This window comes from Cibotium barometz, chromosome 32 (assembly GCF_041138505.1).
Source record: "Cibotium barometz isolate CiBa-2024 chromosome 32, ASM4113850v1, whole genome shotgun sequence".
In the NCBI taxonomy this organism is placed as follows: domain Eukaryota; kingdom Viridiplantae; phylum Streptophyta; class Polypodiopsida; order Cyatheales; family Cibotiaceae; genus Cibotium; species Cibotium barometz.
The window spans coordinates 13,117,466-13,145,246 of record NC_141077.1 but is presented as its reverse complement, the minus strand read 5'-3'; the positions used below and the strand labels follow the sequence as shown (position 1 = coordinate 13,145,246).

Sequence of the window (27,781 nt, the reverse complement as noted above, 5' to 3'; positions counted from 1 at the left end):
CTCAACTCCATGTGAGGTTGAAATCTTGAACTTTTCTTCCATACCACCACCTTGCTTTAAGCAACAAACTCACATCTTACATGGGTGGATAAACGTGATCCCATCATCCTACTGCCATTGCACTGCCATCATTGATCGACCCCACAACCAAAACACAATGATACAAGTTTCATACCTTGTTTTTCAGTTGCAATTTTATTGAGAGAATTTAGGGGTCACTTATCAAAATAGGAACCTGCCCCCTATTTGGCACACGTGTCGTCCCCTTGTGAAAACCCACTTTTACTGAAGTTTGGACTCTGGACTTTTGTAACTCTATTCAAACCTTTAATGGGAATCAAAATTCAAGAATCAAGTTTTACATGGCAATGTTTGATGTTTATGATGGGAGATTGCAAAGATAGCTTGTTCTATGCTTTTACACGGGCTTTTTTGAGGACATTTTGGGGTTATTGAAAATAATATAACATGTTTCAGAAAACACCTGGTGACTATATAAAAACGTATGGCAGTTACTAAAAACCTGGAGATTCAACCCAATGGACGTCCCTTTGGTGTATTGATTAAGGCACACACCATAGCTAGCTTCTCATTGTGCATACATAACACAATTTTTTTTGTAACATCTGAATTGTTATGTGACACACAATGCAACCCTGAGACACACCCTTCTTCATTCTGAGAGATAAATCCTAGCTTTGCATAAATGCTGTTGCTTTGGGTTTGTCCTCCACCAAGAAGGAATGCACAATTCCATAGGCACCATCCACCAACTATACTCTGGATCCTTCCATGCTTGTCTTTCTACTCTCATTAACTCAACCTTGTTCGCTTTGTCCTGCATGGCAGCATCAGCATAGATGTTAGACATACAGACATAAGCCCCAGCATCCTTTTCATCCAATTGCACAGCATGTTCAAAGGCATGCCTTCCAAGCTCCATATTGCCCCACTTTTGACAAGCCCCCAACACAGTATGCCACACCACAATACCAGGATGGTATGGCATCTTCTTGATCATCACTACTGCTTTGTCTATATGGCCTGCACGGCTAAGGAGATCAACCATGCAATTGTAATTCTCAACAGTTGGGACAAAGTCATAGCCATTGCTAATGCTGTTGAAATAAACTAGGGCCTCATCTACTAAACCTGCATGGCTGCATGCATTAAGGACAGTACGAAATGTCACAAAATCTGGCTCTATATTTTCTCCTATCATTCTGTCAAAGATATAAAAAACATTTTCACTCTCTCCAAGCTGGGCATATCCTGTGATCAGTGCAGTCCACGAGACCACATCTCGAATAGGAAGCTTGTCAAACACTTCATGTGCTTCTGCAAGAGAGCCGCATTTTGCATACATATCAACCAAACTGTTGCCAACAAGGAGCTCTCTTTCCAACCCTTCTCTGACAATATCAGCATGCATTTCTCGTCCAGTGCTCATGGCTCCTACGCTGCCACAAGCGTTCAAGCTGCAAACAAATGTGACAGCACCCGGAGAGATGCCCTCGCGTTGCATCTGTTTAAAACAATCAAGTGCTTCCTCACCACACCCATGTTCTGTATATCCTGTGATAAGTGCAGTCCATGTGACCATGTCTTGAATTGGGAGCTTATCAAACACTTCCCGTGCCTCTGCAAGCACACCACATTTGGCATACATATCAACCAAGGTGCTGCCAACAAAAGCATCACTTTCCAGCAAGCCTTTTCTGGCAATCTCAGCATGTATTTCTCGGCCCTTGTCTGTGGCTCCTGTGCTGCCACAAGCTTTCAGGATGCAAACAAATGTGACAGCATCCAGAGAAACGCCCTCCTGTTGCATCTGTTCATAACAGTGAAGTGCCTCTGTACCACGCCCATATTCAGCATATCCAGCCATAAGTGCAGTCCACGAGACTACATTTCGAACCAGGAGATGGTCAAACACTTCCTGTGCTTTTGTGAGGGAGCCACATTTGGCATACATATCAATCAAACTGCTGCTAAGGAAAACGTCTGTTTCCAGCAACCCCTTTCTAGCAACCTCAGCATGTATTTTGCGGCCTCTTTCCACATCTTTCAGTGTAGTGCAAGCCTTCAGTAAGGCCACAAAAGTATATCTAGTAGGATGAAGAGTATCATCCCCCTGCATTTTCTGGTACAGGTTGAGAGCATGGTGTGACTTCCCATGTTTAGCATATCCTTTAATGAGAGCATTCCACGAATACTCGTCCTGATACACCAGCCTGTCAAAAACTTGCTGGGCATGGCACATGCTTCCAACTTCCACCAACATCAAGACAAGGCAGTTCCCAAGTGATGTATGGGCTTCCAACCCACTTTCACACATGTACGCATACAAGCGTGGCCCATGCTGTCCGTTTCTCTCCTTTCTACACATGTGCAAGAAGCGCGAAAAGTCCTCAACTGAAGGCAGAGGGGGAAATCCTTCTTCCAGAGGAGGGAGTGCCTCCTCTATCTTTGGTTGAGGACTTTTGGTGCTCCTTGCACATGTGTAGAAAGGAGAGAAACGTAGGGCATGCATTGCACTTGTATGCCTTCACACCCTTCAACTGTTGTTCTGGTTCACCTGTTCTTGTGCTTTTATTTGAGGACTCTTCAGCTTTCTCAATTCTTATAATGTCTTCTTGGATTGTACTAGCCATCCATCCATGGCAATTCCGTTTGTCTGTTTTAAGTCACAAGGCACTGAAGAGCCCATTGTCGTCAGCACTCAGCAGTACCGAGCAGAAGTCTAATCTAGAGAACATTGAAAAATATAAAATGAAATGTGCCCCCAGGCCTAGAGCTTGAAGGCTGCCGTGCCCTTCCAAGGGGAGCTTCAGCAGAAAGGTAAAAGAAGGCAGGCACAATTTTGAAAAATATCGTAGTATGTCATTCCAATCTCCACAAAAAATGGAGATGTGATTTGAGCCCTTCAAATGTAATTCTTGGTTAACCCTTCAAATTCAAGGGCCGTGCCCCCTACTACTTACTTTGCTCTCAGTTGTCCCACCACTGGGAAGGATCTCTAGAGTACTACTTCCATAACTCCAGTTGCTGACTACTTACCTTCCTGCAAGAATCCATCTCTGCCAGGCCTACATTACTACAACAACCAATGTGTAAGCTGCTAGGCCGGACAGCAGGACCAGACGGGTGCTGGAAAGGGCCAAAGGAATGCTGGGAAGGCTGGCGGGCAGAATAAGCTCCAGGATGGTCAGGCAGGCTGCTGTACTTCTCTCTCTCTCTCCATCCTTTATAGCACCACAACCCTCAACATCATAGGACTAGCACATTTTTTAATTTCCCGGCATTCCATTTGTGTGTTAGTTGTCTGCATGTGGAAGCTCTAAAAAAAATAAACTTGTTAATTATGCAGAGACAATTAGCAGATTTCTGAGCAAGAGGGAGATGTAGAAGAAGAGAGAGAAGATAACACAGTATTGGGTCCCTAATGACCCTCTGAAGGCCCCCCACCCATAGATCTATTTGCTTTTATATTGCTGTAGATGAATGATAAACTGACCACCGCTGAGAATCCCTGACTTATACTAACCTTAGGACTTGCAGATGACAGAGGAGGAGGGCAGAATACTGGCTGACCTACTCTGCTGCTGCTGGGCAGCTTCTTGCACCTTCGTTTGACTCCGCATGGCTGCTTTCTGCTCGCGTTTTGCACAGCACTGACTGCTGGACTGATTCAAGACCTCCTGGTGCTTGCATTTCAGGCTGAGGACTGCCTCGGGGGTACTTTTTCAGCTTCTAGTCTTGCAAGGCTGAGAGATGAGGCCACTTGAACTGGATTGCCCTTTATATAAGGGCATGGAGCTGTAGGTCTGCTCAGTGCGGACTGACCCCCTGTAGGACTGGACGATTATGCACAAGGGGTAGTTGTGGGTTATAAACCCCCTTGAGGAGTGTGTAGGCTGGGTACCCCATACTTGGCTCTTGGCCCTGGGCACCCATACTCCTCCATGGCCCCCCTTTTTGGCTGGCCGACTAAGCACAATGGCTGTTTGTGGGTTAATAAACCCCCTTGAGGAATGTGTAGTCTCGGCGCCCCATACTTGGCCCTTGGCTCTAGGCACCCATACTCCTCCATGGCCCCCTTTTTGGGTGGCCAAAGTGCTGCCCACAAAACCATGTGTGCAACCTTAGTCCTTGCCCTGGCACTAGTACCATGTTCCATGGTTTCATACACACCTAGGCCTACACCTTTGACACTGACCCTCTGAACACCCGACCAAATTACAGTGCCTGGGATGCCTTGGCATTCATTACATCATGCAAATGGGTTACAATCTTGTGCAAGACACGCACGACAGTGACATGTGCGAGAAGTGCACAACACTGACCACCCTTTGATGGTACACTGTCAATTCGTCCCTGGACAAGGGCTCACAATGAAAATGCCTGGTGTCCAGCCTCAGGGCCTTGCACTTGTCATGTATAGTATGTCCACGGCATCTGAGTGTGGGATGCATGTGACACCCCCTCCTGCAGCCTGGTTAAATTGACAACAGGGTTGGCACCGTTGTCAAGAAAACCTTCAACAATGCTGGGTCATCATGATAGAATCTCACGTCAACTCTATGAGGAAGGCATCACCTTAGTAGGTACTTATCCGGATTTTCGAGAAATACCGCCGTCTTATTCTTTGGTATCCATTGGACCATGTCATTTGTCAGATCATGTGTTGTTTGGGGCCATCAAATATCGTGATGTCTCCATGGCACTTCCATCTGTTGGTCTTCTTCTTCATTCCATTAGCTCTTTGTTGCTCACGTGGCACGGCTTATACATGACCTTGAGAACACTCAACCATGATTAGTCCCAATTACATCACAATCGATACTCGAAACCAACCTGCTTGGAATACTAGATTTCACACTAGAGATAAAGAACTCCTAAGAGCTAATGGGGTCACAATGGATGACTATCAGTCTCATCCCAATAAATCATTGGTCGGGATTGTCAAAACCAAATCACGTGTAAAATCCACCCTTGAATACCAATCATGCACTCTATGCATCTAACGTAACTTGTAGGTTCATTTCATCACTAAATCCAGTGACGGCCTTGTCTATTGGTGTCAAATCTAAGCAAGCTTGCAGAGCAATCCATTCAAGTCTTCGGTGCTTCTACAGTAAAACATGTCGAGATATCGAGCTCAACTAGTGCTACGCGGAGGACATTGATGACCTACCTAGGTGATAGCTTCTGCATCTACACCACTAGCATGGTTAGTGAGATTATGGGTGATATGCGGCCAGTGGGATGAAAGGCTCTATGACAGCCATTTTGGATTACTAGAGACTGGCATAGTTATAGCGCCAGCTCATTTAGTCGGATTCACATTATGGACCAAACCTTGTATGTTGTAATAGTTGAGTGTGTACTCTTATCTTTATGTTATGATGGTTGAGTGGAGAAGAAGATAGAAGAAAATTCAACTATCCATCTCTCTCTTGTGTCTTGCTCTGTCTTGTGTGTGTGTGTGTTTGCTTGCTAGGGTTTGAAGCTCTCTCTCTCCCCCGCATTCTCTTTATGGTATCAGAGCCTGGTTCGTGTGAGAGCTAAGAAGGCAAGCAAGAGACAAGAACAAGCAAGGAAGGAAGCGGTACTACACGGGTAAGAGCACCATCATCTCTTTCCCCTTCTTGGTTTAGGTACAACACTCCCTCAGTAGCTCTGGGAGCTACACATCTCCGATTGAGGTGCTATCTTCGCGGGAGCGGAGCTAAAGGGCAAAGTATATTGTCCTACTGGACTGAGTTTTTTCAACCAGATTAGCGTTTCGGGCATGTTACGGGTCCCGTTTCGTCACTGCAGGGTATTTTCGGCAATTTTCTGGAAGTTCTCTTAGAGAACTGTTTCTACTCGAAATCTGGTTATTGTAGTGTAACAGTGCATTTTGGAAGTGCAGATAGGGTTTGCACATGTATTGTTGATACTGGGTGTATGTACATGTACTCTGGTCACATTTGGTGACACACAGGCTGTGCTGAAGTACCGCTGCTGCAGCAGTTACAGGAGATACTGCTGTATTACAGGCTGCATACAGAAGTTGTCTGTTGCAAGCCTGACCACAAATTCATAGTGAGCCCGTTTCGTACGGAAGACTGTCTTGGGAATGTCTCCCTCAACAATTCTCACCTGGTGATATACCCACTCTTCAAATCGAGTTTCGAGAACACCCGAGTCCCATTCAGCCTCTCAAGAATATAGTCTATTTGAGGCATCGGGAATCTACTTTTGATAGTCAGCTTATTGAGTGCACGATAATCGACAGACAATCGAGAAGACCCATCTTTCTTCTTAACAAACAGGATTGGTGCTGCAAATGGCGACACACTAGGACGGATGAAGCCAGATTGCAATAATTCTTGGAGTTGGCGGTCCAACTCCGATTCCATTGCCTCGGAAAGACAATATGGAAACTTGCTTGGAGCCTAGGAGGAGATCGATCTTGTGGTCCTCCAGTCTGGACGGAGGGAACTGGGGAGGGAGATTGTTTCGAAGAAAAATCTTCTCGAACTTTTCATGGAGAGCCAAATACTTCTCGGTAAATACCTCAGACAACATATGACATCAGATCCTTTGTGGGTATATGCCAAGCATACTCCACCCACATAGACAAGTTTTCTGATCTCTCGGTGGATCTCACCGATCTGCTAAAGGGTGTGAAGACAAGAAGGCAAAAGATTCGAATGACTCCACGAGCGTTGGAGGCATTCAAGAACCTCAAGGTGGTTTTATCATAAGCGCCTTGTTTAGCACTTGCCTCATGGGACGAGCCATTTCAGGTGATCACCGATGCGAGTAACATCGCAATTGGAGGTGTGTTAAAAAAGAATGGTCATCCAGTAGCTTACATGTCTTGTAAGTTACCGCCCGCAGAGAAAAATTACTCAGTCTACGATTGTGAACTCCTCGCAGTTATACAGGCCTTGAAACATTGGAAACATTTTCTTTATGGCCATGACTTTGAGGTTCGCACTGACCTTCAGGCATTCCGCTAGATTCAGACAATGCCAAGTGCATAGTGGAGTGATCGACAACACTGCTGGAGTTAGATATTCCAGCAATTCGGTGGTATGATTGAGTACCTTCCAGGAAAGGCCAATCCAGTGGCCGATGCTTTGAGCAGGAAGGGACAAGTGACTTCGAATCAGACCACTAGACTCGATCTTGTTGGTACAGGAAATTCGGTACACGATGGGAACAGGCATTGGATGCCACAGGACCATGCCACTTTCTGATACGCGATGGTTGGCTTTTCTACAAAGGCCGACTATGTGTCATGAAGTCGTTCAAGGCAACTCTTCTCCATGATGCCCATTGAAAGAATGTGCACAAGCGGAAGCAATGAACATGAGAGAGAGAGAGAAAGATTGCAAGCAAGAACTGAGCTTTATTAGCTTGAGGTTACAGAGTACACGAGCCAGCAAATAGGGCAAGGAATGATATGATAGAATGAATAAAGGGAGCACCTCTTATATACTTGTGCATGAAGGAGTCGACTGTCCACGACAGCATAAATAGAAGGATGCAATATTTTAACACCCCCTCTGCATCTTGAAGTGTGCAAAAAAGTCACAAGATGTAACATACCCATCTTCACTAATAAAGAAATGTCCAAGTAATTATGAGTTTTTACGGTATAAAAATCAATGATTTTATTATTTGAGTCATTTCTACTTAGAATCTTCAAATTCTGAGTCCAAATTTGGAATCTGCGCGCGATTTTACCCTAATATAGGATTTTACAGCATCCAAAACGGACACCGGATCAAGCCTATACGCAAATTTCAGTCATTTTAGTTAAAAAACGACGACCTTTAAACCTTAATAAATGCACGACCAGGCATCCGATTGACGAACGGTCTGAACCCCTACGACCAGGAGAACCTCCAGACAAAAAAAAAAAATTTCGCCCCTCGGGGCGGTCCGGCACGCAAATTGAGACAAGCGTCCCAAATTTGGATACCCATCCCAAAATTTAGTCCATACACACTTACTAGGACGCTCGTACGATGGCCACCCAAGAACACAAGGACGTCCGCCCACTATGTGGTCCACATGTACCCTTACGTGGACACCCATGCTGCCCCAGACCAGATAAGGTACATGCGTACCACTCCTTTCCTGGACAACCGACACCGTACCTTTTCCCTGGACCCATGCAGGCCACTGATCCATAGCCTTTGAAGGTACACCGTCCTTTCGTCCTTGCTTTGTGCAGCGCCCGTACCCTCACCCCTCAGCTATATAAACCCCCGGGGTGTTCCACAGACGGCACACATCTCTGTGCTGCGTATGCCCTGTTGTACCGTCGTCCGTACCGCTGTCCGTCCCTGTGTGGCGTACTTGCTGCAGTACAGCCGCCCCTCTCACACCCCCTCATTTGCCTCTTTTCAGATAAGCTAAATTTTCTCCATCCCCCTCTTCCTTAGAGGCAGTGTCCTTAACTCTTCTCCCCCCCTCCCCCCCTCTCCCCCCGTGTGAATAGACTTACAGCAGCCCTCTCAGCCCTCCTCCACGTTTTTGCCCTTAAGGACATCTCACAATCCCCCCCCCCCCCCATTTGTGTAGACTTTAATAAGGGTTTTTTGCCTTAAGAAAGGGTTCGTGCGTCATACTCTTTTGCTCATACGGTGAGCAAACGAACTCAGAATTCAGATCCGACTGAAGCGTTTCGATCGCAGCAGCGAGCTCTACAAGGCGACGCCTAAGATGGCCTCTTCTCGGAGACGTCAAAATATTGCCTCAAGAGGAGCGCGCAATAACGAGATGAGGAAAGATGCTCCCAATGCGGCTCCAGCCCTCCCTTTTCAAGCTCCTCAAGGAAATGGTGGCCAAGTTAGCTTGGTTAATTTTTAAAAGAAGAGATTTTCCTTAAATTAGTGTTAATGAATGGTATCTTTTCCTTTTAAAATGACGACATAAAAATTGTATGAAGTTACGAATTATGTGATGCTGTATTCGATAAATTACGTTGAAATTGTTATCTTCACGAATTGTGAATGCTATATTTAATAAATTGCATTGAAGTTGTTATCTTTAGAATTCAAGACTTTTTTTGGCTTCAACGCTAACTCCGTTCCGTGCTTGTGTAGCCGGGCGGCGTCGTTAGCAAAGCCCGGGAATGACCCAAGGTGTCCCTCATACCATTGGGAGAATAAGGATCGCCGATTGAGGCGAGAGATTATGAGGCTGCCTAGTTCTGAGGGCCCACGCTAGTGCGGTAAATAAGCCCACCCTAGTGTGCAGACATCCCTCTGAAGGGCGGGAGGATCAAGCGATGGAGCCTGAGAGGGCGACAGGCCGGCTTGAGTCCTCGCCAGCTGCCGACGATGAGGTGTATGGTCCCGTAGGATTTTGCCCAGCATGTAGAGGCTGGAAGGCCGAATTCTAGATCATCGGCAGTATAAGAATAAGAGAGCCGGTTTGGCTTGTATGGAATTGATTCATGTAAAAACTTTATATAAATATATCTTGTCTTTGGCATGATTGTATTGTGTAAAAAGGCTGTTTTAACAAACCTTGTGAAAAAGGGCTTTAATTAGAGAATATGTTTATTTATGTCAAACAGTGTGGTAGGATTAATTAGAAAACAAATTGATGCGTGAGTAGGGTGGAAAGTGGGAGGATGGAATGCCCCGACGGCACCATCCTACGGACGGGTGGACCCGATTAGTCGGGTAGCTTTCCAACAGATTAAGTGAAAGCCCTACGCTAGATAATTAGGTTCTTGGGCAACTCTATTCTAGAAGACTAGGCCAGCGGCTGTGCCTTGCATAAGATGAGGAAAAAAGCGTTCTCTAGAAATCAAGTCTAGTAGTTGCTCAATTTATGATCAATTGCCCTATGGGTGATTTGATGTTTAGAAAATCACGCTCCCCCTGCGAGATAGAGCTAGGTCATACCTATGAATCATATCCTTGAATCTCTATAGGGTCAAGGTGTCGATGAATAGAAAATTTTTCCCAAGATAAGACTTAGTGGACTATCTTAAGTGTTTCCCCTATTTTAGAAGGGAGGAACCTTACAATTGGTATCAGAGCCGAGTTTAGCTCCTAGGAAAGTGGCATTTAAGGATTGTTTTGCAATGAATGTTTTACCTAACATAATGCTAATTACTAAAGACATCCTACTAAAACAAATAAGTTGAATTGATGTTTGAATGATTGTAGGAAGAGGAAGATGCCTACTCCAAGTTTCTAGTTTTCCAATGCATCTTCGAGACTGCTAGACACTCCTCGAATTTCGAGTTCCGCGACACCATGGTGCAGATACTAGAGAAGATGTCCCTCCCTCATTTCTCTCGTATTCAAAGAGGATGGGGTAGAGATTTTTGGTGTCGTGGACTGAGATACTTCTTCATCCGAGCAGATCAAATTAGGAACCTTACCACCGACCTAAAGCGGATTCGTTGGATCGAGAAGTTGAAGATGATCCGTTTATTTTGGTTCGTCGGTACCCCCAGGGCCGACACCTCAGTGACTATAGATGGGGTTCGCATACCTCAGGATCGTTGGGTGTATGACCAAGTGATGCAGATCTTACCTGCTAATATAGTAGCTGTGTTGGGATCTACCCCAATCCAGAGTCTACCACCCTTACCATCAGTTTTTAGAGTCTTAGAAACTACAACGGAACCCCCATATTTCACCTATGTGGACCGCTCTACCCTTATGTCATAGTCAAGCCTAGGAATTTCCCTTGATGTCAAATAAGACTAATTATATTAGTCTCAGATCTTTGTAAAAAAAACTTATCCTTGTAAATATTTGGAAATAAAATAATTTCAATGTTTTACTCTCCAAAAATAAGTGTTGTGCAAATATGAATCTTGTAATCTTAAAATTGTTTTTACAATGATGGCCAGGATGACTACCCTCCACTTCCCAATGCGCTTTACACCGATACCCAGGAGAAGAAGCTCCTGCTCAAGCAAATGCAACCTCCCTCCTTTAAAGGAGAAGGTTCAAAGGTTGAGAAGGATGCTGAAGTCTAGATTGAGGCGATGGACGATTATTTCTCTGCTGCCGGTACTGGAGTAGCAAATCAGTCTATGCTCGCACGGTTTTGCCTCATTGGAGATGCTAAACTCTGGTGGAAACAGTTGTGCCATGACAAGGAAGTCACCGAGCATTCTCAAACGTGGGAAGATATCAAGCAGGCAGTGAAGGAAAGATATCTTCCCCCATCCCATGAATCCATAAAGATGAATGAATTTTTTAGTCTTAGGCAGTGCAGCTTAACTCTTGAGGACTACTATTCCAAATTTATCACCCTTCGGAAGTATGCCCCAGCTATGACTACTTCCCAACAAGTGGCTCGTTTCTGCCAAGGGCTAAATGAACCCTTAGATTCCCGCCTTGAAGCAATGAGGCCAAGCACATTACAGGATGCTCTCATACGAGCAAACACCCTTGTGAAAGAAATGAAGGCTAACAAACCGAAGAATCAAAAGAGATCTTACCCTGAGGCCAATCTTAAAGATCAACCCTACAAGAAACCCCAATAGAATTTCCCCTACTACAACAGAGGGCGACAAGGCAACTCTTTTGTCCCCGCTTGTATGCTGCTTCTTCCAGAGAAGGCCCTCTGTGTTTTGAGTGCAATGAGCTGGGACACTTTAGAGCCAACTGTCCCAAGATGGCAACATCCTTTCACCAAGGTGGCAAAGGAAATCAAGGCCGTGGAACCCCTATCCACCAAGGTGCAAGAGACAGTGGCCGTGGCAGAGGCCGCGGAGGAGCAGTTGCTAGGACTGCCTATGTTATAAGTGAAGAACCGACCTTGGAAACGGCTGAAGAAGAGCGCGCCACCGTCCATGCGGCAGTAGAACACCAAGGTCCGAATAAACAATTTGGTGTAATCCAAACCCCCGCCACTCATCACGGTAAGCCATTTCAGCTTTTGATTGATTGTGGCAGTACCCATTCATTTCTTTCTCCTAGGTGTTTGCAAAAATTAAACTTGGGTCAAAAAACAGCTAGAAGAATGATTGTAGAGTTAGCCAGTGGGAAAGAAGTAGTATCTCACTACTCTATAGGAAACCTTGATTTTGAGCTGGGTAATGAGCAAACTCATGGTCACTTTAGAGTCTTGCCATTAGGAATTTATGATGGAATCCTTGGGATGGATTGGTTGATTGCAAACAAAGCTAGCATTCACTGTAACCAGGGGAGTATCACTTTTGAAAATGAGCATGGCCAAGTAACATCTGTTCAGGGGATAACAGGAAAACCTAAATCTAGGGTAGTCAAGGCAAAACATCTTCTCAAGGGAACACGTAAGGGTCAGCAAGTTTTCTTAGTCAAACTCAACAAAGTCATTGAACCTAGTATGGAGACAGAACCCTCTTGGCTCCAAGAATTCTCTGACATCTTCCCTAACGAGCTTACAGGGTTACCGCCTCCTCGAGAAGTCGATCATGAAATCGAGGTGATCCCTGGAGCTCAACCCGTCTCAAAAACTCCCTATAAAATGTCCCTTCCTGAAGCCATTGAACTTAAGGAGCAACTTTCCCAACTCATTGAACAAGGATTTGTACGCCCCAGTAGCTCTCCTTGGGGAGCACCTGTTCTTTTCCAAAAAAAGGACGGGACTCTCCGCCTCTGCATAGATTATCGAGGGCTAAATCAAGTCACTGTCAAGAATAAGTATCCTATCCCTCGCATCGACGAACTTCTTGACAGGCTTCATGGGGCCAAAGTCTTCTCAAAAATAGATTTGAGGTCTGGTTACTATCAGATCAAAGTCAAGGAAGCAGATATACCCAAAAAAGCCTTTAATACCCGTTATGGCCACTATGAGTTTACTGTAATGTCATTCGGGTTAACCAATGCTCCTGCAACCTTCAACCGCCTAATGCAAGATATATTCTGTCCTTACTTGGATGAATTTGTGCTTGTTTTCTTTGATGACATCTTAATCTACTCCAAATCAATGGAAGAGCATGAGGAGCATGTGCGTAGTGTTCTGCAATTGCTGCGCAGACACAAACTCTATGCCAAGAAAAGCAAATGTACCTTCTTTACTCATCAAATTGAGTATCTTGGATTCATCGTCTCCAAAGATGGCATCTCAGTAGACCCCGCCAAGGTCAAGGATATTCTAGAATGGCCACCCCCTAAACCAGTTCGTGAAGTTCGTGGGTTTTTGGAAATCACGGGTTGGTATAGGATTTTTATCAAAGATTATGCCTTAGTAGCTGCACCTCTGACAGATCTTCTTAAGAAGGATTGCAAAATAGTGTGGCTGCCAATCCATCAAAAACAGTTTTGATCAGCTCAAGGTCATTATTACCTCTGCCCCAGTCCTGAAACTTCCTGATTTTGCCAAGGAATTTGAAGTAGTTACTGATGCTAGTAGTCTAGCACTTGGTGGTGTCTTAGGCCAAGAAGGAAGACCAGTTGCTTATACTTCCCGCAAGCTGAGGCAATATGAAGCCAATTATGCCACCCATGATTTGGAACTCTTAGCAGTTGTTCATTGCCTCAAATTATGGAGACATTATCTCTTGGGAGACAAATTCCAGCTTGTAACTGACCATAAAAGTCTAAAGTGGATCTTCACCCAGCCTAACCTCAACATGCAGCAAAGGAGATGGATTGAAATTCTACAAGAATATGACTTCGACATCAAATTCCGCCCTGGGAAAGATAATGTGGTAGCAGATGCACTTAGCCGCAAATCTTTCTTGAGTGCTATTTCAATGCCAGATAATCCCATTCTGGTCAAGGTGGAAGAAGTCTCATCTCATGATCCAGCTTATCAGAAAATGATGAAGTTAGTAGAAGAAGGGGGAAATTCAGAGAAAGAGAAGAATCTAATCAAGGGGTACTCTACTCACGAAGGAAGCCTCTACTTCAATCACAGGCTATGTATCCCTAAGGATCCTGCTTTAAAGAAACTAATCCTCCATGAAGCTCATGATAGCCCTGCTGCTATGCAAAAACATTAAATGCCGTAAGAAGGAGCTTTCATTGGACAGGCTTGAAAAATGATGTCCTTCGGTACTTGAAGCAATGTCTCTCATGCCAAAGGATCAAAGCTGAAAGAGTCAAGATGCCTGAAAAACTTCAACCCTTAGATATTCCCCAAATGAAGTGGGAGTGCATTAGTATGGATTTTGTCACAAGTCTCCCCACTGTTCAAGGAGGATATGACTCCATTCTGATAGTAGTGGACTTACTTACCAAAGTAGCTCACCTTATACCAGCAAAGAAGACCTTCAAAGCTTCTGATAATGCTCGAATATTCATCAAGGAAGTCCTCAAACTTCATGGTCTCCCAAAAAGGATAGTAAGTGATCGGGATTCTGACTTCACTTCAAAGTTCTGGCAATCTTTATTTCAAGCCCTAGGAACTCAACTTTGCTTTAGCACAGCTTATCATCCAGAGACCAATGGCCAGACTGAGAGAGTCAATCAAGTAATTGAAGACATTCTCAGAGCATACTGTGGACGGGAACCAAGAAGGTGGATTCAATACCTTCCTCCGGTAGAATTTGCCTACAATGCGTCTTATCATCAAAGCATAGGAATGTCACCATTCAAGGCACTCTATGGGCAAGAATGCCTGTCTCCTCTAAATTTCTCTGATCCAACCATAAGAGTTGAGGCATCCAGGAAAATGCTCGAAGAAATGGAGGAACAAACCAAGGCAATCCAAAAGGATATTAAAGCTGCCCAAGATCGACAAAAGCATTATGCTGACAACAAGAGGTCTGAAAGGATCTTCAAGGAAGGAGACAGAGTTCTTCTACGAGTGTGACCCAAACGAAGTTCTCTATCACTTGGGAAATATAAGAAGCTCAGCCCTAGGTATTGTGGTCCTTATACAGTTATCAAGTGTCTAGGTAAAAGTGCCTATAAACTCCAACTCCCAGCCCATATCAAAGTCCATAATGTATTTCATGTAACTTTGTTAAAACCATATGTCCCCAGTCTCGATCATATTCTTGATGATGAACAAGTTGTAATCCCTACTCAAGGAGTCCTTGAATTACAGCCCAGTAGCATCATAGATTCTAGGGAAAGGCAACTCCGAAATAGAACTCTTGTAGAACATCTAGTACAGTGGAAAGATTACCCTGAAGAGGATGCAACTTGGGAGGATGAAGCTACACTCTTAAAGGATTATCCCAAATTCATGACGAGATGAGGACATCTCGATTTCTTTAAGGGGAGAAGGATGTAACATACACATCTTCACTAATAAAGAAATGTCCAAGTAATTATGAGTTTTTACGGTATAAAAATCAATGATTTTATTATTTGAGTCATTTCTACTTAGAATCTTCAAATTCTGAGCCCAAATTTGGAATCTGCGCGCGATTTTACCCTAATATAGGATTTTACAGCATCCAAAACGGACACCGGATCAAGCCTATACGCAAATTTCAATCATTTTAGTTAAAAAACGGCGACCTTTAAACCTTAATAAATGCACGACCAGGCGTCCGATTGACGAAGGGTCTGAACCCCTATGACCAAGAGAACCTCCCAGACAAAAAAAAAAATTCGCCCCCTCGGGACGGTCCGGTACGCAAATCGAGGCGGGCACCCCAAATTTGGGTACCACGCCCCAAAATTTGGTCCGTACACACTTACTAGGACGCCCGTACGATGGCCACCCAAGAACCAAAGGACGGCCGCCCACTATGTGGTCCACACGTACCCTTACGTGGATGCCCATGCTGTCCCAGACCAGATAAGGTACATGCGTACCACTCCTTTCCTAGACAACCGACACCGTACCTTTCCCCTGGACCCATGCAGGCCACTGATCCATAGCCTTTGAAGGTACACCGTCCTTTCGTCCTTGCTTTGTGCAGCGCCCGTACCCTCACCCCTCAGCTATATAAACCCCCGGGGTGTTCCACAGACGGCACGCATCTCTGTGCTGCGTATGCCCCGTTGTACCGTCGTCCGTACCGCTGTCCGTCCCTGTGTGGCGTACTTGCTGCAGTACAGCCGCCCCTTGCAGCCGCCCCTCTCACACCCCCTCATTTGCCTCTTTTCAGATAAGCTAAATTTCCTCCATCCCCCTCTTCCTTAGAGGCAGTGTCCTTAACTCTTCTCCCCCCCCCCCCCCCCGAGTGAATAGACTTACAGCAGCCCTCTCAGCCCTCCTCCACGTTTTTGCCCTTAAGGACATCTCACAATCCCCCCTCCCATTTGCGTAGACTTTAATAAGGGTTTTTTGCCTTAAGAAAGGGTTCGTGCGTCATACTCTTTTGCTCATACGGTGAGCAAACGAACTCAGAATTCAGATCCGACTGAAGCGTTTCGATCGTAGCAGCGAGCTCTACAAGGCGACGCCTAAGATGGCCTCTTCTCGGAGACGTCAAAATATTGCCTCAAGAGGAGCGCGCAATAACGAGATGAGGGAAGATGCTCCCAATGCGGCTCCAGCCCTCCCTTTTCAAGCTCCTCAAGGAAATGGTGGCCAGGTTAGCTTGGTTAATTTTTAAAAGAAGAGATTTTCCTTAAATTAGTGTTAATGAATGGTATCTTTTCCTTTTAAAATGACGACATAAAAATTGTATGAAGTTACGAATTATGTGATGCTGTATTCGATAAATTGCGTTGAAATTGTTATCTTCACGAATTGTGAATGCTATATTTAATAAATTGCATTGAAGTTGTTATCTTTAGAATTCAAGACTTTTTTTGGCTTCTACGCTAACTCCGTTCCGTGCTTGTGTAGCCGGGTGGCGTCGTTAGCAAAGCCCGGGAATGACCCAAGGTATCCCTCATACCATTGGGAGAATAAGGATCGCCGATTGAGGCGAGAGATTATGAGGTTGCCTAGTTCTGAGGGCCCAGGCTAGTGCGGTAAATAAGCCCATCCTAGTGTGCAGACATCCCTCTGAGGGGCGGGAGGATCAAGCGATGGAGCCTGAGAGGGCAACAGGCCGGCTTGAGTCCTCGCCGGCGGCCGACGATGAGGTGTATGGTCCCGTAGGATTTTGCCCAGCATGTAGAGGCTGGAAGGCCGAATTCTAGATCATCGGCAGTATAAGAATAAGAGAGCCGGTTTGGCTTGTATGGAATTGATTCATGTAAAAACTTTATATAAATATATCTTGTCTTTGGCATGATTGTATTGTGTAAAAAGGCTGTTTTAACAAACCTTGTGAAAAAGGGCTTTAATTAAGGAATATGTTTATTTATGTCAAACAGTGTGGTAGGATTAATTAGAAAACAAATTGCTGCGTGAGTAAGGTGGAAAGTGGGAGGATGGAATGCCCCGACAGCACCATTCTACGGACGGGTGGACCCGATTAGTCAGGTAGCTTTCCAACAGATTAAGTGAAAGCCCTACGCTAGATAATTAGGTTCTTGCGCAACTCTATTCTAGAAGACTAGGCCAGCGGCTGTGCCTTGCATAAGATGAGGAAAAAAGCGTTGTCTCTAGAAATCAAGTCTAGTAGTTGCCCAATTTATGATCAATTGCCCTATGGGTGATTTGATGTTTAGAAAATCACGCTCCCCTGCGGGATAGAGCTAGGTCATACCTATGAATCATATCCTTGAATCTCTACAGGGTCAAGGTGTCGATGAATAGGAAATTTTTCCCAAGATAAGACTTAGTGGACTATCTTAAGTGTTTCCTCCATTTTAGAAGGAAGGAACCTTACACAAGAAAACTGATGACGAAGGTGCGACCATGGACACCTCACCATGGCCAGTACTGAGTACACCTCGGAAAATGCACATGTTAGCTTGTTGTCTTTAGAGAATATAATGCCACTATAAAGAGCAAAAGAAAATCTGCTTGGCTCCAAACTCAAAGTAGAACTGTAAACACATCACATCCAATAACCTCGAACAAATGAACATGGAACATCCTGTCCATAGTCTTTGCTAACCAATAGTTCAGGAACTCATCCGAACCATGAGAGAAACTTGGTTGATCCTGGAACTCATCCGGACCATCAAGTGAACTTGCCTGTCTTTATACTTGGAGCACCGACACACGGGTCCCATGCTCCAGATTTAATATAAGAGAGCTTTTGAAAGCTCCCTCACCCGCCCACCAACCGTTTCTAGAAGACAGCATGCGGGGGATGCCCTTAGGATCAGAGCAAGACACCAGTCATGTTCTCTCCAGACTGTAAGGCCTTGGAAGAGCTGGGGTTATCACTAGACGAGTCCGTGTCAGTGTCATGCGACTTGTCTTTGCCCTTCTTTGAAGACTTGCCCTTGTCCCTGGCTTTCCCTTTGTCCTTTGACTGACAATCCTTTGACAGGTGGCCTTTCTTCCCACACTTGTAACACCGACTCCGAACTTTCTTCTGCACTGTCGAGAGTGCCTGATCAGGTCCAATAGACGATGAAACATTCAATTTTCCCTGAGAAACTAGGATGGATTCCTCTTCCAAGAGGAGAGTACACAGATCATCAAACTCGAGGGAACGTGTTGTGATACTGAACCCGCAAAGCTCAGGAAACCATGTCATAATCTGCAGGAAGCCTGATGAGGAGGAGAGCAGCTAACTGAGAAGAGGTCAGGGCAGTACCCATTGCCACTAATTGGTCATGAATTACCTTAACCTTCATCACAAATGACTGCATCGAAGTCCCTGCTGTAAACTCCAGAGAAAAGAGCTGACCTAATAGGTTGACAGACCGCATTGTAGAGTCCCGTGCATATAGGTCTATCAGCTTTCTCCAAACAGAAGCAGCACAATCCAATGTTTGCACGGCGGGGGAGACCTCTGGTGAGATGGCTCATACAAGTGCAGAGTGAGCTTTTGAGTCTTGATTCTCCCAAGCTGAAAGTTCGGTGAGAAAGGCATCCTCCTGGTCCTGAGTCCACTTCCTAGAGCTGGTAGGGCGTTCGGGCTTTCATTCGTGGCCCTGAACAATCTCCCACAGACCCTTGTGTGTGAACCAAACCTTCATCTGTAGCTTCCAGTGATCATAGTTTGTACCACAGAGCTTGTCCTCCTTGTTCCAGCAGGGGGGACCCATGTCTGCCTCAAAGAAGCTATGTCTCAAACAACCTCTGTAGCTAAGCAATCCACGTGCTCTCTCAAGCACCTTTCCACAGGATCCAACTAATGACTAATAGCCCCCTCTGAAGATGCAGGCTGGACAGCAGCAAAAGAAACCCAAAAAACACACCACCGGGAACCTCCTACCAAAAGAGGGAGGGGATCATGGAGGGAGAAGAGCTGATGTGCCACTTGTTTGATGCACTCACTGAATCTGCAGCTAGACCTCCTCCACTTGCCTCTGTAGAAGAAAATGCAGCCTGAGGGCTGGCCGACAGCAGTTGGAGAGCAAAACCGCAGCTTAAGAAAGAGAAACGCAGCCACTGTTTTGAAAGATCTAGACCCTGGAGAATCTAGGGAAGCAGAAAATGTAGAGGAACAGATTGTGCAGCAGCCAGAGCCTATACCATGAAAGGATGTGCACAAGCGGAAGCGATGAACATGAGAGAGAGAAAGATTGCAAGCAAGAACTGAGCTTTATTAGCTTGAGGTTACAGAGTACAAGAGCCAGCAAATAGGGCAAGGAATGATATGATAGAATGAATAAAGGGAGCACCTCTTATATACTTGTGCATGAAGGAGTCGGCTGTAGGAAAACAGGCCGACAGCTCCACGACAGCATAAATAGAAGGATGCAATATTTTAACAGGAGATGACTATGACAAGGTGCCACTCTAGCCTATATATGGCTCAACTTCCCATGACGCCATTACTGGTGGTCATAGGGGCATGAATTCGACTCTAGAGAAATTCGAACGGCAATATTATTGGCCAAAGATGAGGCGAGATGTGTTACATACAACGCTGTGATATTTGTCAAAGGGTGAAAGCTCCTCGTGGAAAGAAGATAGGGTTGTTACAGCCCTTGCCAATTCCTGAGGGTCCTTTCCAAGATATTTCCATGGACTTTGTCACGAATCTGCCTCCCGGTCCGAGTAAGCGTAATACGCAGTGCTTAACTATTGTTGATAGATTTAGCAAATTTGTTATGTTTATTCCTTGCAGGGCCAATGTGACCACCGAGGATGTTGCCCAGTTGTTCATTCGGCATTGGTATCCGATTGGCGGAATTCCTAGGACCATAGTGTCAGACCACGATGTCAAGTTTACCAGTCATTTTTGAAGGGCATTGTTTGATAACTTTGGTACTAAATTGAATTTTTCTAGTGCATTCCACCCACAGACGGACGGCCACACAGAGATATACAACCAATTGGCCTTTGATGTGCTGAAGTGTTATGTCCACGATCAACAAGGTAAGTGAGAATCTTATTTGCCTTTAGTTCAAGCTGCTTTGAATGATTCTTTTTCTTCAGCTATTGGCAGGACTCCATATAAGGTAGCGTTTGGAAGACCTTTCCAGTCGTTTTTGACCAAGAACTCGTCTTCGGTACCTGAAGCGAACAAAGTGACGAAGTCTTATCATGAGATTTTAGAGTCAGTAAAAGACAGATTGGCTAAAGTGCAAGAGGCCTACACTTGACAGGCTAATAAAGACCGAAGGGATATGAAGTTTTCGGAAGGGGATTGGATTTATCTTCGGATTATGAAGCAAAGGTTGTTGAAGCAGGTGGGCAAGCGATGCCCAAAGTTGCCTTTCAAGAGCTTTGGACCTTTGCCCATCCAGAAGAAGATTAATGAGGTGTCTATGCACTTAAGGCTACCTCCGAGTTGGACTATGCACGATGTACTTCACGTCAGTTGGTTAAAGCCATATGCAGGTCAATCCCTTCAGAAGTCAAAGACGAAGCGGAACCAAATATTGTTGATGAAGCAGAAGTTATGGTTTCAGAAGAGATCCTTTTGCACCATTTCAAGCATGGCTCAGGCCGAAGACAAGGACAGTTCCTTACGAAGTTTCAGGACCGAGGGACCCACGAAGCGGTATGGCTTAACAAAGAGTTTTTCGAAGACTATCAGGCGTTATTGACGGATTATTTGGAGGCTATGCAACTTCCGTCAAGTTAAGCAGAAGGGGATGTCACGTGCATCCCGCACTTGGATGCCACGTCGACATATCTGTACAGAAGGTGCAAGACCTAGGATGGTAAACTGGTCCCATGTGAGCCCAGTCCGGGACGAGTCAGCCAGGGATCCATTCCAGTCGTCCAAGGTCAGGTGTGCATTGTCCTGCACAGGAGTCCAAGGTCAGGTGTGCATTGTCCTGCACACGAAACAATACCAATCTGCGCTGTGAGTCTCCCTCTGGAATGATGTCAGTGATTCTGTGTATCTGGTATGGTACCGGATGCCAGATCATTGTGTAGTTAGTTAAGGTTTGCTTTTAGAACAAGGAGCCAGCCCATAGGGCTACCCCAAGTCTTAGTGTGGGCATGGGGATAGTGTGAAACCACCCCCATGAGGGCTAGGAAGGCCCTGGCTGAACCCACCAGCCATGGAGAGGCTGTAGGACAGCCCTAGGGGCATGCCAGGGGCAGCCAACAACACATCTAGTGTTATGAGGGCTGTAGGGCAAGTTTGGGGCAGCCCATACAAGCTGCCCAGTCCCCAAAACAGCCTAGATTCAGTGCCCAGCCCCTAGAGATTCAGGCACATGATGCCCAGCCAGCCATGAAGAAAAGCGCAATCTTTTATGTGAAGTTTTCTAGCATTAAATGCTGATTTACAGTCGTGGGCAGAAAATAGAACTGGCCACCTGGATAAGAGTTGGCCGACTGCTGTTTATAAGTAGTATAAATAGGTGAGCCATAAACCATTTGTGTTATCTCATAATTCACCAAGTGCTGAGGCAAACCAGGGCCAAGACAGCCAAGAAGTTGCTAACGCAAAGGAGTGAAGGACTGCAGGTCAAGGCCAGAGATTTCTCAACCAAGAAAGGTCAAGTTTCTGGGTCGAATCTCCAATGCACGCATCTGCAACTCAAGCATTAAACTCGGATGCGATCGTTACCCTTCGAAGGAGTCCCTGTGTAGAGGATCTGGAATCTGGAAACGAAAGAAGAGGAAGGAGAAGACGGAAAACGCGGAGCTGGAGAACGGGTGCGCTCTTCCAGAGTCAGTATTTGCACCTTCTGCTCTTCCAACTTGGTACTCTGGTCTGCAATTGCTCGCATCATTTGTTGGAACATCTCTTGTACACTCATGCCTGATGCCCTGGCTGGACTGCATGGTACACTTCGGTCCCAAGGTTCTTGGTTTCTCTCGCCGTCGTAGCTCACCATAGCAGGAAAATGCACTACCCTTCCGGAGTGCAATCTGACCATCCACTATCTGTGTGGGAGACTTCCGAAGGCTGAAACCAACCGTCCTTCAAGGGACAAGAGTCACTCCGAAAGGGGTAGTCCACAGGAGTCTAAAAACCAACCACACAAGCAAGAAAAAACTTCTGGTTTCTTGCTGAATCTTTACACTTGAAGTAGGCTCTGATACCATTGTAACATGCGAAAGCTTCGGGGAAGATCGGTAACTTCAATGCTCGAAAATTAGCACACGTTTCATGATGAGAAACTGAAAAAGATGTGCAAAAAATAGAGAGAGAGAGAAAGAGAGAGAAAGAGAGAGAGAGAGAGAGAGAGAGGGGAGAAGAGGACACAGTATTGGGTCCCGAATTTCCTCTATAGGGCCCCCACCACGAATGGTGTATTTGCTTTTATTAGAATGATGTAAAATCTGAAATAAAAGACTGAACCTGAACCTTCTTGGCTGAGATAGATCTCTGCCCTTGACTTTCAATCCTTCACCCTTACGTTAGCTTCTCCCTTGGCTGTCCTGGCCCTTGAGTAGCTACAGCACCTTGTGAATTATGAGATAGATTGGACTGAATTTATGCTTGGGTTTATATACCCCTTCCAGACCTGGTCGGCTGGTTGCTTTTTCTCTCCACGACTTGTTACAATTTTATGCTAATAAAGTTATCTTTTCACACCTAAAAAGGCTGGCCCTTCTGATCTGGCCTGACCGCCTTGTGGGCTGCTGTCCAGGCCTGCGCAGGCTGCTGGGCAGCCCCTGGGCACTGGCCGACTGGCTGCTGGGCAGCCCTTTGGCCTGGCCGCCTGGCTGGGCTGGCCCAAAGGTCCTGTCAGCTGCTTGGCCAGGTCCCTTGGGCAGGCCGACAGCCCGCCCAACCCATACTAGGGCTGGTGGGCAAGGCCTAGGGCCTTCCTGGCCCCCTTGGGCTGGCTCATAGCCTTCCCCATGCCCATACTTAATGCAAACCTACATCTACACAGTCGTCTGACATCTAGTCGCAGACCAAACACAGAGCAACTGGCATCATTCTAGAGGGAGACTCACAGCGCGGACTAGCACTGTTTCATGTGCAGGACAATGCACACCTGACCTTCGACACATGTGCAAGACAATGCACACCTGACCTCGGACGCATGGAGTAGAACCTTGGCTAACTCGTCCCGGACTGGGGCTCACATGGAACCAGTTTTCCACTCCAGGTCCTACACCTTGTTCAGATATGTCCACGTGGCATTCAAGTGCGGGATGCACGTGACAGCTTCTTTTTGTGTTTCCACATGTTTCAGTGGCAGTACTCCTTCCCCCCTCCTACAAATACCTACATTGCGACAGATGGAGCCCAGAGTATGCATATTCTAGGACTTGGATAGAGTGGCTCCACATGGAGGGCACGATTCGTGCCGAGCTAGTCTAGCTTTGCCCCAATACCGATAGTGTGACTACTCTTCATTGAAACCCACGCCCAAGACTCTTCGAGTGGAGGGCAGTTCCAACACTTCTACCTCCCACAGATCTTAGTTATGTGGATTGTCTCATGGAATATTCAAGGTTTGGGGGGACCGCAGTGCTTTCAAAGACGAGGTGTCCTTAGAGAGGAGCTTCACAGAGCAACAGTTGGTGGACCCATCGATATTCTCAACATCCAATAGCATCACCTTTTCAGAGGGGCGTACCCACCACTCCGGGAAGTGTGACGGTAGGAGTCGCACCTTACGGTCCCGTTCTTTAGGCCCCTCCGGGACACAAGGTGGAGTATGCATTTCCATCAACGACGAGCAGCTATTGCTTGCAGTGGTTGACTCAGCCACCATTGTCACCAAACAAGCTCAGTGGTGGGTGACCATCAGGATTGGAGAGGACAATGTGGGCTCTTTGAACATATATGCGCCAGATGCCGTAGTAGGTAGAGCCACCTTTTGAAGTACAATTTGCCAATCCCTTCTATAGGCAGATTTCTAGTGTATGGATGGAGATTTCAACATGTTAGAGTCGGCATAGGATAGACTCGAAGATGGCATGGCTACAGTTTTTGGCGCAGAGTAGGAGTTGATTTGGCTCTGAGGGGGCAGGATTCTTGGCATTCACCGGAGTTTGGACGTAGCCCCGGGAGTCTATGACAGGAGGAGTACAAGGCCTGACTTGTCCAGATTAGATCAGTTCTAACTTGGCAGGCACTTCTTTCTCCGATCATGCACTGGTTGTTCTATCCCTGGAGGACCCTTGGAGGTAGGACACATTTGAGCACCTGGATCCCTGATAGCTTCATTCAAGACTCTGAGATATGCAACATGATAGAGGAGATTTGGAAGAGGTTGGATTGTCACTCGGGATCAGCCAAAGGTGCCTTGGATGCAGGCCTTGGAGAGATTAGAAGTTTATTACAGGAGGCCTTGGAGAGATTAGAAGTTTATTACAGGAGGCAGCTTAACGCAGATTGGCTGGCTTACAAGAGCAAGGAGAGGAGCATCCACCAGAGCCTAGCTTCCTTACAACGGCTTCAAGGTTGCCTTGCATATGGGGTTAAGAACCCTTTGCCACCATTCATAAGCATGTCACCCACCCATCATCAAGAGCCATGGAGGGCAAAAGTCATAGTCACAAGGGACGGGGGACGGTGACGGGGGACGGGGACGGGGACGGGACGGGGGACGGCCATAAGTAGGGAACGGGGACGGGGGAGGGAACGGCACTCAATGGGGCAGGCACGCGGCACGCAGGCGCAACGGCCAGAAACGGGCCGGCGCAACGGCTATCTGCCGTCCCCCGACAGCCGTCCCCGACAGCCGTCCCCCGTCCCTACGGCGTCCCCTGCGCCGTCCCCGGTTTGAAACGCCAGACAGGGGACGTCCGTCCGTCCCCGTCCCTGCGCCGTACCGTGACGGCGTCCCCGCGTTCCTAGGCGCCGTCCCCGCCGTCCCCTGTGACTATGGCAAAAGTAGCCAGTAGAAGCCTCCATACAATAGTCGACCAGCATATGCCATGAAGACATGTAAGACATAAGTCGGCCAGCTTCAACATTGATTTAGTAGCAGGTCGTGAGGTGCTCCAATCGGCCAGCATTCAAAAGGCAAAAAGGATGTCATGCGCAACATTTAATGCTGTAAAAATAGCATTTTTGTCCCATCAAAGCAAGCCGACAACATGAAGATAACCGACCAGCAGCATAAAATCATATATAAGCAAGAACTTCATTCACAGCATATTGATCATTCATAAATCAATCTACAAGCAATCAAGAGCAATAATGTCTGCTTAGACCCCTCTGGCCTTGTGCATACATTCAACATACGACACTTTATTGTGCTCCAGCCCCAAGAAGAGTTTCTTCAGCATTCAGCCATCATATCTACATCCCTCAGTTCTCGGTTTGCATAGTGGTCATCGAAGAGCTATTCAAAGGAGCTTGGGCTGCATATGGTTCAGCTTGCTTTCGATCTACTTCATCCTTGCATTGGGCAATCCATAGTCATCTTTCATACTCATTGTACAAAGTTTTCCAAAGAAATATAAGCAAATACTCCTGCTTGTAGGGGGGCCCTTCAGTGGGTAATTGGGACCCAATACTTTGTCGACTCTATCTTCTCTCTCTCTCTTTTCTTCCCTCTCAAGTAAAGTGGAATTGCATAAACGCACGGGTATAAAGAAGGCTTTGTTGCACGTTACAACAATCAACCTATTGCTTGCTACAAATTTTGTCTCTATGCGAGCCTCCAGAGTCCAAGCGCTCCTTTTGTTCTGTCATCAAGCAGGAAATCATAGCCAATATTGCTTGTGCATTCATGATGAACAACTAGGGAAACAGATAATTAGCAACAATATCCAAAAATGCTTTCTCCAAACCCGATCTATGCACTCCTGTTTATAAGGGCTCTATCCCTAGCATTCAATCAATACACACATTGGTTGCCAGAAAATAAAATTTGCATGTTTCCGAGGCTCTAATACCAACTATATGGTATACTTGTGCTGTGCAAGAGTTATTAGAGGAAGAGAAGACAGCAGTGGAATACAATCAAACACAAGCACACAATGTAGACCTAAACCCTAGCTATACTATGTACAATGAAAAGATATAATGTTTTCTCCGTACAAAGGGTAGCCAAAAGGTGATCAACTATCTCTACTCAGCCCTAGTTGCAGTATGTTTTCCACACATAAGGCCTTCACATGTGGCACCCACCCATATACTGTTGGTCGACTTGTCATAGGTGCCCTTCCCAACCACCTGATTGCCCAAATTGTTATCGACCTGCTCAACCCAACATGTACCTGCAGGTATGCCAAAGTCTGACCTAATCTGCCTTGTACATGGCATCAATTGTATGGCACACGCATCTGAGGCTCAATGCATCAGTATGGATCACATCACCCTCATAATCAATGCCTGCCTGCTTGACCTGCTACCAACTTTGGGCCTCCACAGACACCATGAGGGGAGACAACATTGAAGTTTTCCTGATAAACTTTACTCACTCATAATCTACATCAGTCTGAATGTTGGCTTGTCCCTCCTCCAACTACTGCTACCACAGCCTCCAAGGCTTGTATCCTTTTAGACTTTTCTTTTCACATTGAAGGGGAAGCTTTTCTCAAAAGCCTTGTGAACGTCAGCTTCGAATTGTGTTCAATGTGGAGTCTCCATCCTGTGCCCAACAGATTGGTGAGCTTAAGAGGCAGTCCTCCTCTCATAGTAACTGTTCCTAGAGCTGCTAACAAGATGAATCTTGCATAGTCTCCAGTGCCAAAGGTGAACTGTCACCCTCTTGACAAAAAGATTCTCACTCGAAGGTCTCTTCTCCACATCAACAGCTTTGTTCAAATTGCATGCTCCTGAGCCATTTCAACTGTCTGCATCTTCTCATCTGATCACTTATATTGGAAGTTGATGACTCTGCATCATGGCCATCATTACTTCCTAGACTGCTCAACATCTTGGATAAGGAAACGCTTGGCGAATCATTTTAGGCCCAACGGCCAAGGCTGAGAACCCGGGAGACTCTCAATGTATCAGTGAAGGCTTCAATTACAACTATAGAGCCGAGAGTCAAACTCATCTGCTGGAAACGCAAGACAGTGATTTGTCAAACGTGTCTTTTCTGACACTAGGACATGTCAACCAGCTTTACTTGATGTTTCTCTAGGAAGCATCAGTTCTTGCTCCTGCTCCTTTGCTTCATGCCGGTACGAGCTATGAAAGTAGTGGAGATTCTGTTTTGTTGTCTTCTCCGTGAATCAAAGCTCACAACGCTGGGCATCAATCTGAACAAAATATCATGTATTTGTTTGCATAGAAGGGGCACATACATCATTATTACTCTCCATCCTTTAGTTAGTGCCGTTCTGGGAAGTGATTAATGATTGATTAGGATAAAAAATGAGGTTTTGAAGATACCTTGACTGACTGCATGCATCGTGCCGCCACAAGTTCGGTGCGTGGGCCTGCTCCGCTCGCCAGCTACAGTGCAAAGAACCCCATGATTACCTTCTCGACATGGCACACTGCAGCGAAGTGGACTGCAACGCCGCAGTTGTCCTGATGGCGCTCTCTCACACACACACA

General features: G+C 46.0%; 1 protein-coding gene across 3 annotated transcripts; it reads right to left on the bottom strand.

Annotated features, from left to right (window-relative positions):
- Nucleotides 1-322: 322 nt before the first annotated feature.
- LOC147619843 (pentatricopeptide repeat-containing protein At1g06140, mitochondrial-like) lies at nt 323-27,781 on the bottom strand. Of its 3 annotated transcripts, none has more exons than XM_086825689.1 (2): nt 27,614-27,781; nt 323-3,180 (listed from the first exon to the last, which is right to left on the bottom strand). In XM_086825689.1, the coding sequence occupies exon 2, from the start codon at nt 2,531-2,533 to the stop codon at nt 674-676; it is 1,860 nt and encodes a 619-aa protein (XP_086681815.1). In that variant the 5' UTR covers nt 2,534-3,180; nt 27,614-27,781; the 3' UTR covers nt 323-673. The 3 variants fall into 3 exon arrangements, with proteins under 3 accessions (XP_086681815.1, XP_086681816.1, XP_086681814.1); XM_086825690.1 differs by having other exon boundaries at nt 323-2,697; XM_086825688.1 differs by lacking the exon at nt 27,614-27,781 and adding an exon at nt 5,145-7,891 and having other exon boundaries at nt 323-4,538.